This window comes from Acanthochromis polyacanthus, chromosome 10 (assembly GCF_021347895.1).
Source record: "Acanthochromis polyacanthus isolate Apoly-LR-REF ecotype Palm Island chromosome 10, KAUST_Apoly_ChrSc, whole genome shotgun sequence".
In the NCBI taxonomy this organism is placed as follows: Eukaryota; Metazoa; Chordata; class Actinopteri; family Pomacentridae; genus Acanthochromis; species Acanthochromis polyacanthus.
Genome location: NC_067122.1, coordinates 8,537,456 through 8,555,366, shown reverse-complemented (window position 1 = coordinate 8,555,366; position 17,911 = coordinate 8,537,456). Strand labels below are relative to the sequence as shown.

At 39.0% G+C, this 17,911-nt stretch overlaps 1 protein-coding gene across 2 annotated transcripts in view; it reads right to left on the bottom strand.

Moving 5' to 3' along the window:
• The window catches only part of fstl5 (follistatin-like 5), a 195,700-nt gene that overhangs the window by 119,583 nt on the left and 58,206 nt on the right, over positions 1 to 17,911 (bottom strand). For both annotated transcript variants that reach the window (XM_022202159.2, XM_022202161.2), the window contains exon 4: positions 8,136 to 8,384. In XM_022202159.2, the coding sequence (XP_022057851.1) occupies positions 8,136 to 8,384 (249 nt within the window). The remainder of the gene's footprint in view (positions 1 to 8,135; positions 8,385 to 17,911) is intronic.

Here is a 17,911-nt window from a genome sequence, read left to right as displayed (position 1 = left end):
CCTCTTTGGTCTGATTTTCCTCTTTTATGGAGCATTCAGTTGTGGTCAGAGGAACCTAAGGGAGGCAGGGGGATTGGGCTTGGATCTCTGTTATCTCTGTACAGTTAAGGGAGCATATAACATCTTATTCTGCCTGGACGGACAAGTTGCACATTGGTAAAAGTTTGTCAAATGCTGTGTTAGAGAGACATGGTTAAAATCTTCAAGGATTAGGTTCAGTGCTTTGGGTGAAATGTACCAGCTGTTGTACTACACGGAATATAGTATAATGGTTCACAGTGGTATTACTGCCCCTCATCATACATGTAGAATGAGATTATCCTGCTGAAAACAGAGTAGCAACTTTATACATAGTCTTTTTTTTTTTTTTTAATTTGGCTGTCTAATTACACTAGAAAATTAGAGAAAAGCAAAAAAAAAAATCAGTGAAGATAACATTAAATTAATCAGAAATACACTCTAGACATTGTGGTAAATGACTATTCTAGCTGGAAAGGCTGATTTTTAATGGAATATCGACAAAGGGGGGCAGAGGAACATTTCCAGCAACCATCACTCCTGCGTTCTAATGCTACATTGTGTTAGCTAATGGTGTTGAAAGCCTAATTGATGATTAGGAAACCCTTGTGTCGTATGTTAGCACATGAATAAAAGTGAGAATTTTCATGGAAAACATGACATTGCCTGGGTGACCCCAAACTTTTGAATGGTAGTTTGTGTTGAAAAAGATCCGGAATCTTTGCCTCACAAAGCTTGTTTTTCAAAGCACATTTGACTGCATTTTTACATTCACTGTAATCCAACGTCCTTTGAAACAGCTGAAAAATTACCTGATGTCACCAGATGATCTTGCACACAAACACTGGAATCGCAGTAGCATTTATCTCCACTTGGGGCTGCATCTTTAGTTTTTTATTCGATAGTGTTGGAGGACAAACGCCCCCTGAGATGTTCGAGCTGGTGCTTTATGCAACCATCAAAATCCTGCAGCAGGCCATTTCACTTTATACAGGTATGATGTAACGCAATAACCTTAGCTCATCACCGTGTTAAAACAAAGACGAGTAAAACTTTGATCCATCTTACGGCATGGTGCAATAGCAAAGTAAATGATGCAATGATACAGTAAGTAGTAAATACAAAATTGAGAAGCTTGGGCACGGAAGTATTATTCGGAGCCAAACGTCTGAAGGTTTTCTAAATGTATGATCTCCCACATAATTGGATGTGGTGAATGCACTGAAACCACTCGCTTTATGTGGTGCAACCTTAACCCTAATTGCCTGCGCTTGTGGCAATTGCTTGCTGCAGAGATTGCTCGCCTTCATGCGCACATTGCCCTCCGCAGATTGGACAGGCTTTTGTGCACCACTTAATTTTCAATCAGATCCGATCCTGGTTAAGTTGCCATGCAGCGTGAGGGGAAAATGGGGGTCATATGCTCTCCCCGGTGCTAATGAGAAGCTTCAGTCAACACATGGCTGTCATTTTTTATCCTGTCTTCCATAACAGATAAGAGGCACAGTGAAGGTCTGGTTGACAAGGCCTGTCCATTTCCAGCGTAGACCCATCCAGCTGGGACCAGAACCAATAGTGACTCAACCTCTTTGCATATGGATGTCACTTCAAAAGCAATCGTTTCCAATAGCTCCAAGTTTAAGTTTGCCCAGGGGACTAATTGTCTGTCTGTCAAATTAATATGAAGCAGAATCTCTTCAGTGATCAAGAGACGCCCTGAGCTTGTCTGCTTGTGATATGTGGTCTCATTAAGACATCACTGTGGCATTTGAGTACAGTAAATAATAGTATAATCTCACAGCTTCTGTTAGTGAATGAAAGAATGATACAGCATGATCATTTTCTGCTGCTATTTTGGAAAGCAGCATGCTGAAGGCATACAGATTCTAACTTTGCAGCAATTTCATACAGTGCCTGAGCAAAATCAGAATGTGTGAATAACTCTACTTGTACAAATGTGTATTGGCATCCTTTTAACAAATAGTTTTCTCAATATGTGCACTAGAGAATCTTCTATTTTTGATCAGCAGCAGTGCAAAAGACAACTGGAGGGTTTTGCTTCGATTTTACATCTGCTGAATGTGTGAATAAAAGCTTGGTTTGCACGGATTGTTCAGAGCCACCAAATATAAGCAGCTGATAAATGATGGAAATAGATTATCGGTGACTGACTGATGGCCATTTTATTAGCTTCTGTATATCTAGCAGCAAGGAAGGTGTGACCCAATCTGTGGCAGTCAGCAGAGCATTAGTGGAGCCGGTATGTCGTCCACCTGGCACTGACAGTTCATTTATGGCATTGTGTTTTGAGTTTAACAGCCTATGGTCATTGAACACAACTAGTTTAAAGACCCTTTGGGTGAAAATCAAGTTTTTTTTTAACCTTGATGGCATGGATGTTTTTTGTATCTCCGAGACGACCTGTCATGAGCTAAATAAGCTGCAAATGCGATGGCAATTCATGAAAGTGCAGTGTAGCAGTCCTGTCACCTCGTAAAAAAAGGTTTTCTGTGTCATTATCCTTCTTCGAAATAAGTTCAGCATTACAAGTTGCCATTGTATAGCATGGAGTAGCTTTACAGTGTCTGGGAAGAGCTTTTGAAGAGCTGGTGTGCTCAACCTGCTGTTAGTGGGGAGGAATGAGTGGAGGAAGAGGCAGAGAGTAAGTAGATGTATGCATTCTGAAGCAGGGGTGTCAAACATACGGCCCGTGGGTCGAAACTGGTCAGCCAAAGGGTCTAGTCTGGCCCTTGGGACGACTTTGTAAAGTGTAAAAATTACAGATAAGACATTAATTGCAAGATGTAAATTTGTAAAACTAGAAATTTAAATTAATTTCTAGATCTAATATAGCATTCAGTTCCAGGTACCTGTGACTAAATGATTTGTGCATTTGTAGATAAACTATTATCTTTAAATTGTAATGTGCAAATGATAAACGGAAGCATTATATTGGTGAAAATGCACTTATTTTTCTTAACAAATTTCACGTTGTTCATAATGTTTTGTAAAAAGATAATTCATTAAGTGTGAACATTTTCAGAATTGTACTTTTTGGTGCTAGAGCAAAGAGGAAAATTTGATTTTTAGTTATTTATAGGCTGTTATGCTATAATTTTACTGGTCCGGCCAACTTGAGATCAAATTGGGCTGTATGTGGTCCCCGAACTAAAATGAGTTTGACACCTCTGCTCTAGAGAAAGCAATGATGTAGAATTACATGCTAGTCATTTAATGCAGTCGTGGACTATTTTAGAGGAAAAAAACTTTGAAATGTGTACCTCTGATGCACAGTAATGAGTTTTAGGTGGTTAAATCAATGACAGAAGAAGGGCATTATGCTGTTGTTATGACAAACTTACTGCGTAGTAGCAGATCCCAACGACTGCATGAGTAACCCAGTCCTCAAGGACACACTAGCATGTAATTACATCGCCAGAATAATACTGATTTACTCCTCTGATTTACATCCAGTGGAGAAAGACAAGTGTATCACTTAAAAGGGGTCACTGTGAATATTACTGAGAAATGGTTTATTCAGTGATCAACAGGTCACGTATGCCATTAAAAAACTGGCAGTATAAACCCATTAAAATCTGTTTGAAAGCATTGTGTTTGGTTCTATTAATTGGATCAGTGAACTACATAAATACACTTTTTTTCCCCCATTCTCTTTACAATGACACACTCGGCTTAAAAAATTAACATGAAAGCACCGTGAGTACCAAGTTATGGTGATAGTACGTGTCTACTAGGGCATATGTGGATGTGAGCATTTGTGTCACTTCTATTGGAGGCTTGATGGACGTTTGACTAGTTAACCTCACAATTAATGATTAACAGCTGCTTTTTAGACGCAAACCAACACAGGCTTCACCTTCCTACAGCCGTCCAAACACTGGCGGCACCTGATTGGACAAATGCTTGACTTCAAACCAGACCAACGTGGCGGCTTGTTTGGAACCTTTCTCTAATATTACGAAAACAGTTAACCAAGGTGTGTTTGTGAATGCATTTGAGGTCCAAAAAAAATCATAAAGTTGCTAAGTCTGTCTTCGTTTTAGATCACTAACGGTTAGTTTGTAGGTTTTTCTAGCAGCATCAAGAGGTGGTTAGACACCCCAGATTTACATAAAGTAGCTCAGACCTCAATATTAGGCAAACGTGGATGGCTAGTGAGATGCTTCATTCCTTGAAATGCATCACAGCACTATCAGAATGCATTGCATGGCTACTTACATCAACAATGAATGGGAAGCATACCGAGAAACAACACATCCAAGTATAACTATACGAGCAGCACTGCAATTTGTAACTCACACACTACATGCTAGCATTAGCATGCTTATATGCTCACAGTGACAATGATGCTGATGTTTTGCAGCTTTTACTAGTTTAGCATGTTAGCATACTGACGTTTGCTAACTGGCAGATAAGAATAACGTTAGCTTTTTGGTATCTGGTTGTGTAATTTTGGACAAGTTCCAATTTACAATTCATCATGAGGGTCACCAGCTTCATCCCTCTGAGACAAGGGCTGTCTCTAGTTTCATGGAAATTTATTCATCTCTGATAACTGTCTGCCAAATTTAAATGAAAGCTGCTAGATAGATATCTAAGTCTCTAAGATATTCCGAGCAATAACTGGGACCAAAAAATAAGCTTTTGAGGTAACTAATACTGAAAGAAGTGGAGAAAATGCTTTATTATGCCACCATAAGAACTATATATCTCCTTAATGCTGCATAAATTGCACCCATTACCTGGAGGACAAAAATTAAGTGACATATTTAACATGCCATTTCAGGCACATTCCATTCTACCCACTTATAACCTCTGAATCATAATTACATCTAGATTTGGTTGTAAGCTCTATTACATTTGCTCAATTATTAATTTCCTCTGACTGCCGTGGCGCATTTTGCACAGTAGCTGCAAGAAAGAACAAATTCCCTGCAGCTTGGTAATATTTAGGCAGTAAGTCAGTTTTTTCCTATGCAAAGCTTATAACTGTAAACAACTGATTTATAATTTATGGTTTGGCTTTTAAATATTTGAAAATATTGAGACGAAAACAATGCCTATAGCAGAGATTACTAATCGCTCCAGCAGGCTTTTGTGTCCTCTCCGTGGAGCTCTCGTCCAATGAGAAATTGATTACACATCAGTCACAGCCAAAAGAAAAACCGCCTGGACTGAGCAGGGGATGCGATGGGAAAAAAAGAGGACTTGTGTTTTTGGGGGGTTTTTTTATTCCTTCTTTTGGCTCCTGTTGATCTGCTATTTGATTGCCTGACATTGGTCAAATATCCCACTGTGCATTTGGAATAGATGCTTATTGGGTGCAGGGGAGGTGGGAGGGGGTGGTCTGACAGGATGAGGGGCATGAAAAAGGCTGATTAGAACTGTCACTCAGCGGGGTATCATTGATCTGAATGCTTTTTCTGTGATTGGGATGAAACAGATGCTTTGATTGTTAACACGAGCCCACCTGAGATGTTTTTTTTGCCTTCTTAACATATGCCAAGTCATGAAAATGCAGTTTTAAGACGGTTTTGTATGCTTGTATAGCGTGGGGAATTGTCGAAAAAAGCTTGTAGACGTTTCCCTACCTGCAGTGAGGCTTTGTTCGTCCCAAAATTGAACATTACACTTGTGGAGAAGCACGTACTTGGAGCGGAGGACGTGCGTTTGATTTGTTTATTTTGGTTTTACAATCCGTGCATGTTGGCCCCAAAACTCTCTGCAAGGGGGACCACTGAGAGTTTCATGTGCAACAGTAGAGATCCAAGAACCATTCCCAGTCTCCTATGAAGTTACTTTTCAAAGTTAAGAAGACGCGGAGAATGCTTGTCGAATCAATGCAGAGGCAATCGCTCATGAATATTATGCATATGCTGTCTGTGAGCATTTCGCACTTATTCCCTTGCCCTGAGTGGAACAAAGGTGCAGGGTGTCAGGAGCTCTCACTTCACCGACGTCTAGCATTACAGAAGGGAGAAGAGCCTTGTTTCCAGAGACTAAGAATAATTGGTGTGTTTATACAATCAATGGTAGAGAGCAGTCAACCTTCTCTGGGGAAATATGAGCGCCACAGCACTACCACCTGCTCCTGCCTCCAAAGCAGACTCAAAGAGCTGTATGACTGGTTTCACATCACGTCCTTTGTTCTTTATGTTGCATTGACTCTGCAGCATTAATAGACTGCTGTATTTACCAATGAATAATGTCATTGCTGTCTGCATGTTGTTCTTAGCAGCAGTCGTATGTTTTTGCATTTTGGCACCTGATTTGCTGTATGAGCTCGGCATTAAGTATCTAGATGTGCAGTTAAAAAATGCAGCTACCTCAGGATGGTAATTGTTTTGTTGACATCGCTGGAGATACCCTCCTATTTACGGCGCTGCTTTTCATGTTTTACCTTGTACAGTGCTCCCAGATGGATTCACCAAACATCATTATTTTCACTGTGACAGGATGAAAATGCAGATGGTACAGTAAATCCCCTCTTACTATGTACAGTTTCTCTGACAAGAGACGTGTATTGTTGAACACATGCAATTTGGAATGCGAACATCACATGTCAAATCAAGCATTATTTTTATTGTGGTTGTACCTGTTAAATGGCTGACATATTTAGTATGTTAGAGAAATCCCGCTATAAATCTGATTACAGCCACATTTGCAGAAGAAGGAGGCATGGAGGTGTACATAATGCTGCTGAGAAAAGCTGTATATCTCCATCATTTTGCTAAAGGGGACAGATATGTACTTCATGTACAAGCTTCTGCCAGATTTGACACGATTCTGGGGGATTTGTGTCAGATACAGCTACTCAAAACTAGCAAAAACACAATGTAACAGTGCTTGAGTGTTTTTTCTTTTATTATTGAATGCATCCACTGCTCATAAAGTGTTAAAAATTGCCCAAGCAATAATAATTTGCTGATTTGACAGCTAACTTTACAGGGTATTTGTGGGGTTTTAAAGTTATGGGTATTTTAATGATTGGATAGTGAGTTGATAACCTTGACCGTGAGTCTGACAGATCTGTGTTGTGTTTATATTATTGCTGGTAGGTAAATGAACTTTAGCTGTCAATGTGTTTCTTGTTGTTGTCAGAATGTGAAGATTTCTGTACTTGAATCTGCACTTTTCCTCCCTTCATCTCAGTGAGCATCATACTGAGTTACGTTAAATGCCAATGACCTGGCGTCAGACCCACTCAGCAGACTTTGCTGCGATGCTAAGACACTGACGTCATGGTTTTGTCGAAGGCTAATTAATTTCAACAATAAATACACTAGTCAGAATTATTTTTTAAAACTTTCCAGTCTGCCTCTTAGCTGAACCCCTCGCTATTTTCTCAGTCTTTCTCCATTTTGGAAACCATGCCAAAAGCAGCAAAGCTATATTTAGTTACAGCACAGCATAAAGATTTTTAGAAGTCATATTTCTGGGTGCCTGTATGTGACAAAAATCCCAATAAATCGTCAGAGCTTTAGTAGAAATCGACTTGACTTCTCCTGTAGGTTCAAGAACCTACAGGAGAGTTCCAGCTGGTTTCTACTGAAGCTCCTATGAATACCATGACCCGGATGACTGAGAATCTCCACAGACACAAAAATCCCAATGCATTGTGCCAAATCAACCAGAACCTTGTAGATAAAGTGCACATATGTCTCAATAACCAAATGATAGGTGTACACCAATTTCTGCATTTCTGAAATGTGTTCTGCCATTAGAAAATATTGGAAATTCATGTCTACTCAGGGAATCTTGAAGGCAAGCAGGTCATTTTCCCTTATTTCTGTACAAACACACCACTAGCCCATTTCAGCAAGCCCACGGTCCATGTCCACAAAATGCAGTCATTGTTTATGCTGAAAATAAAGAAAGAAACTACTTTAAATTTGCACACTGGGGGTATATCCAATAATATTCTCCTATTTTTAGTGCCTGTCACAGCAGGAATTGCACTCAGTTAAATAAAAAATCCCATAAGTAACATGACCACCAGGACTTCACATACATTACAAAGGGTCTGATGGAAGTCAAAGAAATATCGACAGCACCACACACGTCCATCATCAGAGAAAGGTCACGTGAGTTCTCACCTTTGTAGAAGCATTCCTCGCTGTGCATGATGGTAATCCTGTGTCCTCGGAGACAGGACGCCCGGTGGAGCTCGCAGTGGTTCTGGTACAGCTTCCCATCTGACCCGCACACCGGTTTGTAGTGCGGTTTACAGTGATCCAAGCACTTACACTCCCCTTGATCAGTCTCATAGTTGACCACACAATGGCGTCCCAGGCCACAGTACTTGTGCTCACACGGCCCTGGATAGCCATTGTGCCCCATAAAACCTGGAGAGAACACAAAGGGGAGAAACGGTGTTACACTTTTGTCAGACCTCAGCCTTCGATTTATATGTGTTTCTCCTAAAATGGATGGAAAGCCGGGATTTAAGCTCCTGTTTCAAGCTGGATCTAATTTAGGCTTTTTCATTTCCTTTGGCCTTCAGGGAATCCCCATTGATACTGGAGGGTGTTTTTCTCAGCTCACCAAGTGTCAGTCAGATCCATAAATTATGCAAGTCAAGTTCACCACTAAGCTTTCACAGTAGGAGTGAGCGAAGAAATCCATTTTGTTTTATCATTTAATAACTGCATGCACAAAGTGAAGACCGCAAAGAAGTCATATAAAAGCACAGTATATGCATATTTTAATCAAAATGCTTTACATTAAGAGGAAAATATGCTGTTTATGCAGGCATATATAAGTATAATATGTGATGTGAAGGTCAAGGTTGGCTGAATTCAGGCTAAATCCCACTCCTGCCCATAAATCAACGCATATTTATCCCATCTCCGGCTGTGCATTTGCATCGAGGTTTTACTAGTTTAAGAGCTATTCTCATTCAGTGTGGTGGTTAGTGGCAAAAAGAAGTGCACTATTTAACCTTCTGACACTGAGTCAGAAGAGCACGTCTTAGTGGAACATCAGAAAGTTTTACAATTCTGCCGCTGCTTTTTCAAGTACTGTCTCGCCATATTTCAATTTTTCGATCTTTAGGCAATGGATTTCGGTTTCATGGAATCAAAAGGTAATATACAACTTGAGGCTTCAACTAAAGATCAGTCTCATTATTGATTGATCTGCCAAATATTTTCTCAATCAGTCATTTAAATCTCAATAAAACATCAAAGAAGGTTTAGAAAAATGTGAATTACAATATTCTGCTTGATAGATTACTTAAAATATGAATTGTAGAGCTCAACTAATTTGATAATAGACTATATATATATCTCAGAAGTTACAAGATGGCCAGTAAGATATCTAAACATTGTGAAAAAGAAATCCTACTTCATAAAAAACAGCTTACTTTTTTCAAATTTTAAAATGTCGGAATGCAGTTTAAGAAAGTTTTCAGTTCTCAGCTGAACTCATTGATGACAGCTAATCTACCTCAACTAGCCACTGCTCCACTTTAAAGAGTTAATGCACTAAAACAATTCAAACAGAAAATGTTAGCAGCTGTTTACATATTCATCGGTACCCTCTACCTCGCTGTAAGTGTGACTTCATGTGAAATAGCACTTCACAGTGATTGACTAGAGGAGAAGTGGCAGGTTTGGATTTGCATTTGCCGATACTTTTTCAAACAAAGTGACCCTTAAAATGCCGAGGAACATGATGTCCCTGAGAATTCATTGAATTCGAGGGTTGAGGAGTTGAGGGTTTGAAATGAACAGAAAAGCAAAATGAAATGTGGAAATTGTCCTTGAGCAAGACTCTTATTTCTGTGTGGCTGTAGAGGTGCCGTTCTGCAGCGAACACTGTCGTCTAACCATCACATGGAGGAAAATAAAGCAGAAAAGGAAGGAATCAAAGAGCCAAACATTGTAGCTCGGATAGTGATTAAGCTGCGGTTGAGAGAAGAAATGTGTGGAAAAAAAATCATAAACCTGCAGGATGTGTGAGGATGACTTCATTTACGAAAGGTTTTACGAGAGCAAGATTTTCTTTTAAGCAATAATTAGTGTGATCTTCTCTGAGGACGGGATTCTGTTGTGGTCTGCCTTTTCAACCTGCATGAACACTAACAAGTCTTGACAAGCCACAGATCAGTCTGTACAGTAACCCATGAACCACATCAAATATATTGGCTTTCTAATAGCAGCGTGCTCACTCTTAGATTGCCCTTTGGAATGGTCCTCGAGGAGTGGAGGGGTGTGTTGAGCACAGAAAAAAGAAAAAAAAGTGGTTTAATCATCAGGGCAAATGCCTCTCAAGGCTGCGCGCTACGATTATGAATGTAAGAGGAGACTGGCAGTAACTACACAGAGAATGATTATAGCTTTGTCCACCACTTACTCCATTTGTGAAAAGGTCACTGTATTCCTGAGTGTTGGTGTACGGTCATTTTAAAATCTGCCAAAGTAATAAGATTACAATAAAAGTCTGTCTCAGCATTCCTTTTTGCTCACATGACAAGTGCAGCATTTTACATTCAGACCGGCAGCCAGCGTTGATGAAAGAAAACTGTGGCATCAGACTCTGCAGCACCACAGGAAACAGCCCCATGAATGAGTGTCATGAATTCCTTTTTAATGAATACAATATAAATCAAATAACTTCTCCCGTGCATATTAAGTGAGTGGCATTTGTTTCATCGCTAGGAAAGAATAATGCAGCGGAGACATGCACAGACAGACACTGGTTTGTGCAGACGTTATCATCACAGATCATCCCATTCACGGCCCAGTCGGAAGTTTCTCCACCTTCTCGTAGTCGCGCTATCGTTTATTCCATTCACTGATAAACAGAAAGTAGCAGATGTGTGATTAAGAGCATGAAAAATCTCCAGTGGTATGGACACCGAACGGCACACAATATGGAGCTTTGTCACGTGTAAACGTGCATTATAGCCCAAACTACAATACTTTCCTATACAAAATTGTTTTAGTTCCTCAAAATGCAAGTAAACAAAATTAGATGGAAGTGAAAAAGCCTTCCTTTTACCTCACACATGCAAACTTGCAGCTCTACTGCTGTTAAATGAGGTAAAAATGCACCCACTGACCCGACCAGAAGGTGGAGGAGGTTCTTATTGGCCCGTGTGAATGGGAATGATCAGCAGTGATGGCAGACACTTACTGGGCTGATAACATCTAAAACAGGTGTGTCTGAGCAGACCAGGATTTTAGGGATCTCACTGAACTTAGCTTGAACTCTTTACACCAGAAAACATGTTGTGTGTCTGCAAGTGACATCGCCATTTCCTGCCAATTTTTCTTTAAACCGCAGCTTCCTTAGGGAGGTTGTGAAGTGCAGAAATGTATTTTTATGTAGAACTTGGATGATTACTCAATTAATAGTTCAGCAGAAAATTAACAGGAAGCTACTTTGATAATTATTTAAGAAATGTCTTCCGTGATTGAAGACACAGTTTTAAAAACACTTTCTACTCTGAAATGTGAAAATGTACTGTTTGTCTTGGTGTTGCATTATGGTTAAATTGACCTTCTGTTGCTGCCTCTGTTTTGATTTGTTCCATTTATGATTTTGAAGTTTACGAAAATGTCATGTATTTTTTGATTGCATTACTTTTAGCTCATTTAAAGACAGTAAACTGTTATTTCATAGTCACATGTTGTAAAAACAACTCATTTCCAATTGGAAAAATGCAAATTTTGATGAATACATGCCTTTTTTTTGTTTGTTTTGTTTAATTATCATTGTTGTTTACTCCCGGTAGCATATAAATTATTCATATTTTCTGTCATTTTACATGTTATCTGTTATTTAACCACAAAAGAAGAAATTCTGTGGAATAACAGTAAATTGTTCCAAATATATTTAGTTCAAAACAGGTAAAAGACGCTATTTTATTTTACAGTACACCTCTGTCTACTAACACTGAGGGATAAATGTTGAAACGCTTCTTTCATTTAAAAATTTTGAATGAACAAAGACATTTCAATGAAGTGTCATGTTTTTTATGTTCTAAATTTTGTTACCAAGTTTTGCTTTTTACTGCAGATGGACTACTTGATTACCATTATGTGGAAACATAGAGCCTCCCAGATTACTGTTTCATGAAGAAAAGTAAAATGGAATATATCTGCCTAAGTTCAAATGCTACTATAAAGCGCTGATGATGAAAATCTACAATTGGTCAGGATCATTGCGTCTTTGTTTCCCTCCCTAATGTCTACTCCTTGAACTTAAAGCTGTGTTTAGGCCACTCAGAGCGCTCGATTAGAGCTAACGGACACCTACACCGACTCCACTGACATAATGTAAGCAACATATTAACCACAGCAGAGCAGTTTCAATACAATCATAATGAATCACTGGGTTGTCTTTACTGTAAACAAGAATGCCCGACTGAACTGTAACACTGTCATAGAAAATAGAAAGATATCTTCATTAAGGTGTGGGCAGGCTGACATGCAGGAACTTTACTCACCCTGCACACAGTCTCCTTCATTACTAAATATTGACTAAAGAGCGGCGCTTTACTACATTAATTACAATCTATGATGCATTTAGCTTTGAGCTGGATGGCCTCCTAATCTATAAAATCGCACGCACTGCAAGATGAACACCCAGCGTTCACAGACAGCATAAGCAGACGTTTATAATAAAGCATTAAAGAAATGCTGTTGCTTCTTTGATCAGACGCATTACACATTGTGTAGTTCGCATCCGTGTCTGTCTTCCATTCCATTATTAAGCAATTCTTACGTTTGAAGTGTTTCTAGAGACCCTTTTATCCTGTTGCCAGCTAAAAGCCTTGTAATTGCAGGGTTTTGTTGTTCAAATGAAAGTATTTCAACACCATGGGACTTAAAAACACGCTGCATAATTTCAAACCTTCCTGGGCACTAGTGGAAAACCAGGTAATAAAACCCACAATTTCACTTTTGAGAAGTATTTGACTATGGATAAAATGTGTTCATGAATATCTTAACCGAGTTTCAGCAGTCGGAGTAAACAAACCAACTTAAAGTGTTAAATCTCATTCACGCCCTGAACATCTCACCACACATAGTCCTGCATTATCCTCTGGACGTCACAGAGGATTTAGATGAGATACACTGTGACCTGACTGGAGCCAGTCAATTTGCTAGTTTATTAATTCCCGGCGATGCCCTGGCATAATGATTATTCAGTGAATTTGTGTCCCACAGCCAGGCATCCTCTACCACCAGCAGGGTCAGCGAAGGGCGCAGTCATTTGTTATCAGTATGCACATCCAACTGTCTGGTCATCAGCTGACATCAGAGACAAATGGGGAGTCGTGCACAGCTCTTCACTTATTGATGACCCACTGTATTACTTTTCAAAGCATGGGCAGAAATCCATAACGCCTGGTGTTCAATGTGACCCCCTCTGAGCTGCTGTTGTGCACTTGTAAACACCAACAAAGAGCACAGATTATGGTCAGTAAAACACTTCAGCACTGCAGATGCTGTTACATTTCAGTTACATTAGTTAATTTTGATGTTTTCAGTGATCATACGAAACAGACTAAGACACAATAAGATTGCAAAATTTGTAACTTTTGTAAGTTTTTTCATCCCAACTGAAAGCAAATCCTCTATTATCCTCTCTAAATGAATGGGGAGAGAGCCATAGCTGCAATTTTAATAATCACTGGCATAGAAACTGCATGTTTGTTGACATTGCCCCAAAGTAAAATTAAAGAAACGATATTTCCCACTGGTGATACTTCTGCTATAAATTTAGAGACTTTTATGGAGTTTAACAGAGTTGCATTTGCGTCAGTGCAACAACACGACAACCTGACAATAGAAAGAATTGGCAGATTTTCAGTTACTTGGAATTATTCATCTCTGACGGGCCATTCTCTGAAAAATGAACTGAATCGAAGCTTAGAATTTCAATATTTCATCAAAATTACTTTGTTCTACATGTTTCATTTTAAAATGTGGCAGAAATTAGATTTTACAGATTCATATCCACCAGAAAACTTTATTTGTCCCCAGGGGCCGAGCAGGCAGTGCAACAATGATGAAAGAAAGTGAGTAGGAAAAAAGAAATTAAACATAAGTAACATAAATCAAATCAAATGAAACAAATATGAATACATGCAACACACACAGAATCTGAATCAGAAGTGAATTCACACACACAAGGAATTTGATGTGGTGTACAGAGTTGCAGATCTTAGCAACAAGCAACAACAACGGACAGTAAAAGAATATATATACAAATCTAAATTTGACTGTGAAAATTATTTACATCAGCGAAAAAAAAATTAAATTTTCTGGATATTTGTAAAGTATATTATTGTTTGAAACTAAATTATTTTATTGTGTTTTTACAGATTTACCCAGTTTTGTTAAATTACACAGAAAATCTAATAAAATTTACAAAATAATGTATTAATTTGCACATTGATTGTACAATAAAAGAGGCCATTGTCATTATGATGTCATTATGACCGTTATTTAAAACAATTTCCTGGCCTGATGTGTTTTTTTTCTGGTAACCTTACTGCCAAAGTTTGACTGTTAATAAACAGCAAAATGAAGCAAATAAATAAAAATAATTATTCCTTAAAAAAGAACATTTTTTACAGTGCACACAGACATTTATGTGCTTTTAGAATAAACAACAAACGCATTTAGCGAAATCAGCAGGTTCACGTAATTTGTTATTTATAAATTATTGTCTCAATAGCCTTATTCTGGAAATAATTCCATTTATAAACCAATACAGGAAATAAGATATGCAGTTAAAAACATATGCTCCCCGAAAGAAAACTTGTATTTTATTTTCACTCACTGAATAAGAGTGCTTTTCATTCTTGCTTGTCAAACAACTGTCATTGTGGCATGTTTTGATAAACCTTAAAGGTCTCAGTAAATTAATAATAAATGAAGTCTAGTGAATTTTTAATTACTAATTTTTAATTACTAATGTTCAGATTAGTCAGGAATAGGCATAGTGTGAAATATTAGTGGATATTTACAGACTTTATAGGCTAAAATACAATAATTCACTGCATCTTTACAATTGAGTAAGCAAACTCATTACAATATGGAGTAATTAAGATCAGCATATGTGGTGGAAAAGTTTTGCATTAGAACATGCCAGACCCCACTAATTTGGCTCATTTATGGCCAATATTATTCTCTGAGAGTTCTGGCTACTTTTCTCCCACTGGTTGGGTCGTCCATGTCCTTGTGGGAAGCCTGTAATGTCTGCTAAATTCCTGCATTTTGAAATCAGTGAAAACTCAGTGAGGACACTGGCTTTAGAGGCTGTGGAAAATGGCTTTGGATGCAAAGACAATAAGTCGGAATTATCTCATTAGAAGCATAAAGAAAATATGCCCTATACAAGTGAAATGCTAACCTTTTCCGTCAGGGCGTGTAGGAAACACAGAGGTCCTGACAGATGTGAGTCCAGTGTGCGTTATTTGAAGGGCATCATCCCAGCTCATCATGCATGCATAATGAGCTGAGTACTGTGCAAAGGGATAACAGACGTACTTGGACATGGCCAACATAATCAGATTGTCTTTGCAGATGGATCAGAGCCGCACTATCACAGCAAAAGACCGGCTTTAAAAGAGAGAGAGAGCGAAAATAAACATGGTAAAGGAAATCTACACCAGAGATGTGTAACAAACTGCTCCCTTTGCAAAGCCGTCCGAGCTTCCTCCTCATCTCAGGCGGAATCTAAATGCTCACATCCACTTAAGCAATATGCCTCAGTGTTTTGAAACAGATTTACTCTTGGACATGCACCTCCATATTGCGTTTTCCATTTCTGCCGTGGCTTTTCTCCTTTCATCCTAAACTATGAGTGTTGGTCCGGTACCTATCTGATGTTTTCCATTACATCAGCTCAGAGTCCTGAGGGAGAGAGCAGAGTGTTGTAAACAACAGTCAGAGGCTCTGAGCTCCCTCAGTGCACCACGTTATGTCGGCCCACAAGGTCCACGAATGAGAACAAGGAGATGCAAATCAGAGTAAACCATGACGAGACTGATGTTAAAACTTTACATGGCACATAAACCACGTCACTTTCTCTCACACCAGCTGACATTTTGCTCGATTAAGGTCTTTGGAAGTCTCAGCAGACATTGAGCAGGTATATAAGGCTGTTTGGAGAGCTGCAGGCGCTGGAAGACAAGCATTTACTGTAGCAGTTAAGTGTATTTTTAGTCAACCTGTTGTCATGCAAAACAAAAGGGTTTAATGTATTCGTGGTTACAGGTCTGACGTCATTCAGTCTGCCATCACTCATGGTGTTCCACCCACAATAACTGAATTAAACTGTGACCATTAGTGGCAAATCAGGAACAGGAACCTTCTCAATGTCACCAATTTGTTGACAATGAATTATTTGTGACATATTCATGGAGAAAGAAATGTAATGGCCCTGAAAAACATTATTTTCAGCCACCTTGAGCCGAAGGCAAAATCTTGCAGATTTCATTTTAGACCTGTTTTAAGGGAATAAGTGGTGGATTTTTTCTGCCTACGGACACCTCAAGAACCCTCTAACTATTCGCACAGCACATGTGCCCCCAAAAAACACAGCAGATTCTATAATTTGAAACTAGCAATTTGAGTTGGGCCCAGACAAGTGCTCTATAAGGAACATTTGGCTTGAAGCTGTTTTTCTGAGAGTTTATTCCAACATGTTTAAACCTCAGCTCCGGTGTCTCATGGAAAGTTTGTACAGCTTAACTTTCTTCCATATATAAAAGTGTAAATGTGCGTAATTTTCCCTTTTTCACAGTGAACTGTCACTGTCCTATGTGCTGAAATATGGAGATATATGCAACAACTTTACTCGGAAAATACTTGGCAAAGATCAAGACCCTCATTTGCTTAAGAAATTCTGTCTGGTGGCAAAGTTGTTGGAAAAGCAGCCAGTTATAGTGTTGTTATCTCCAACTTTACCTATGTCTAGTCAAGCACCCATTTCTTTCTGCCCGCAAGGTGCAGATCTGCTGAAAGGCCTGCATCCACCAGCACAGTTGCACAGGTGTTGTGTTATCACCTGCTGAAATGCACTTCTTTTCCTCCAACGTATGCTAATTGCAGCACCGCAACAACAGTTTTACTCCTGGTGGCATAAACAACTCTTGAACATTTTATGAGAATCTATTTGAGGCATAAGAGCTTTTTCAACCCTTTGGAGCACAGTAACACACTATGTTTAAAACATTGATGGCTTTCCTTCCACCTCAATGAGTCTATCCCATAGTGCTTCCACTAAAATGCAAAGAACAAGTCCTTTAAAAAAAGATGTGATGTTACTTCTTATTCTTCCATTTTTAGGCAATCATGGCTCATCCCGTGACAGCAGCTACTCAGTTTGGACCATTATAGGACTGTAATTATTGCTGTTTGTTCCCATACGCATGGCCCATTAGGAACCTCCTCTACCTTCTAGTAGGTGTATTTTAACCCGCAGCATGATGCTTTCTACACACCAAGTAGTTTTGGTGCATACACTTAACCAACCACTGACTACAGCTGCTATTAAAAGTGAAATTCAAAACAAGATTTAGGTGATTAGAGTGTTCACCATCCACTCCAACCTCCAAATGGGGACTTTTGTTTATCAGTGTTGTGTCGCCACCAATAAATGTGTGTCATAGCATGGCTACTGGGGGTAATAGAAGGTAGAGGGGGTCCTATCAGCCCATACGTATCGAATGATCAGCAATGATAACGGCCATTTAAGGAATTAAAAGCCACAGAAATGATCAAAATATGACATTAGATTTCTACTGTTGTATGGTTGGACTGCACATTTTAATTTCATCATTTGCTGTTTTTGATGTGCTTACTGATTTCAATCCAGTCTATCTCTTAGTGAACAGAGGACGAGTCCT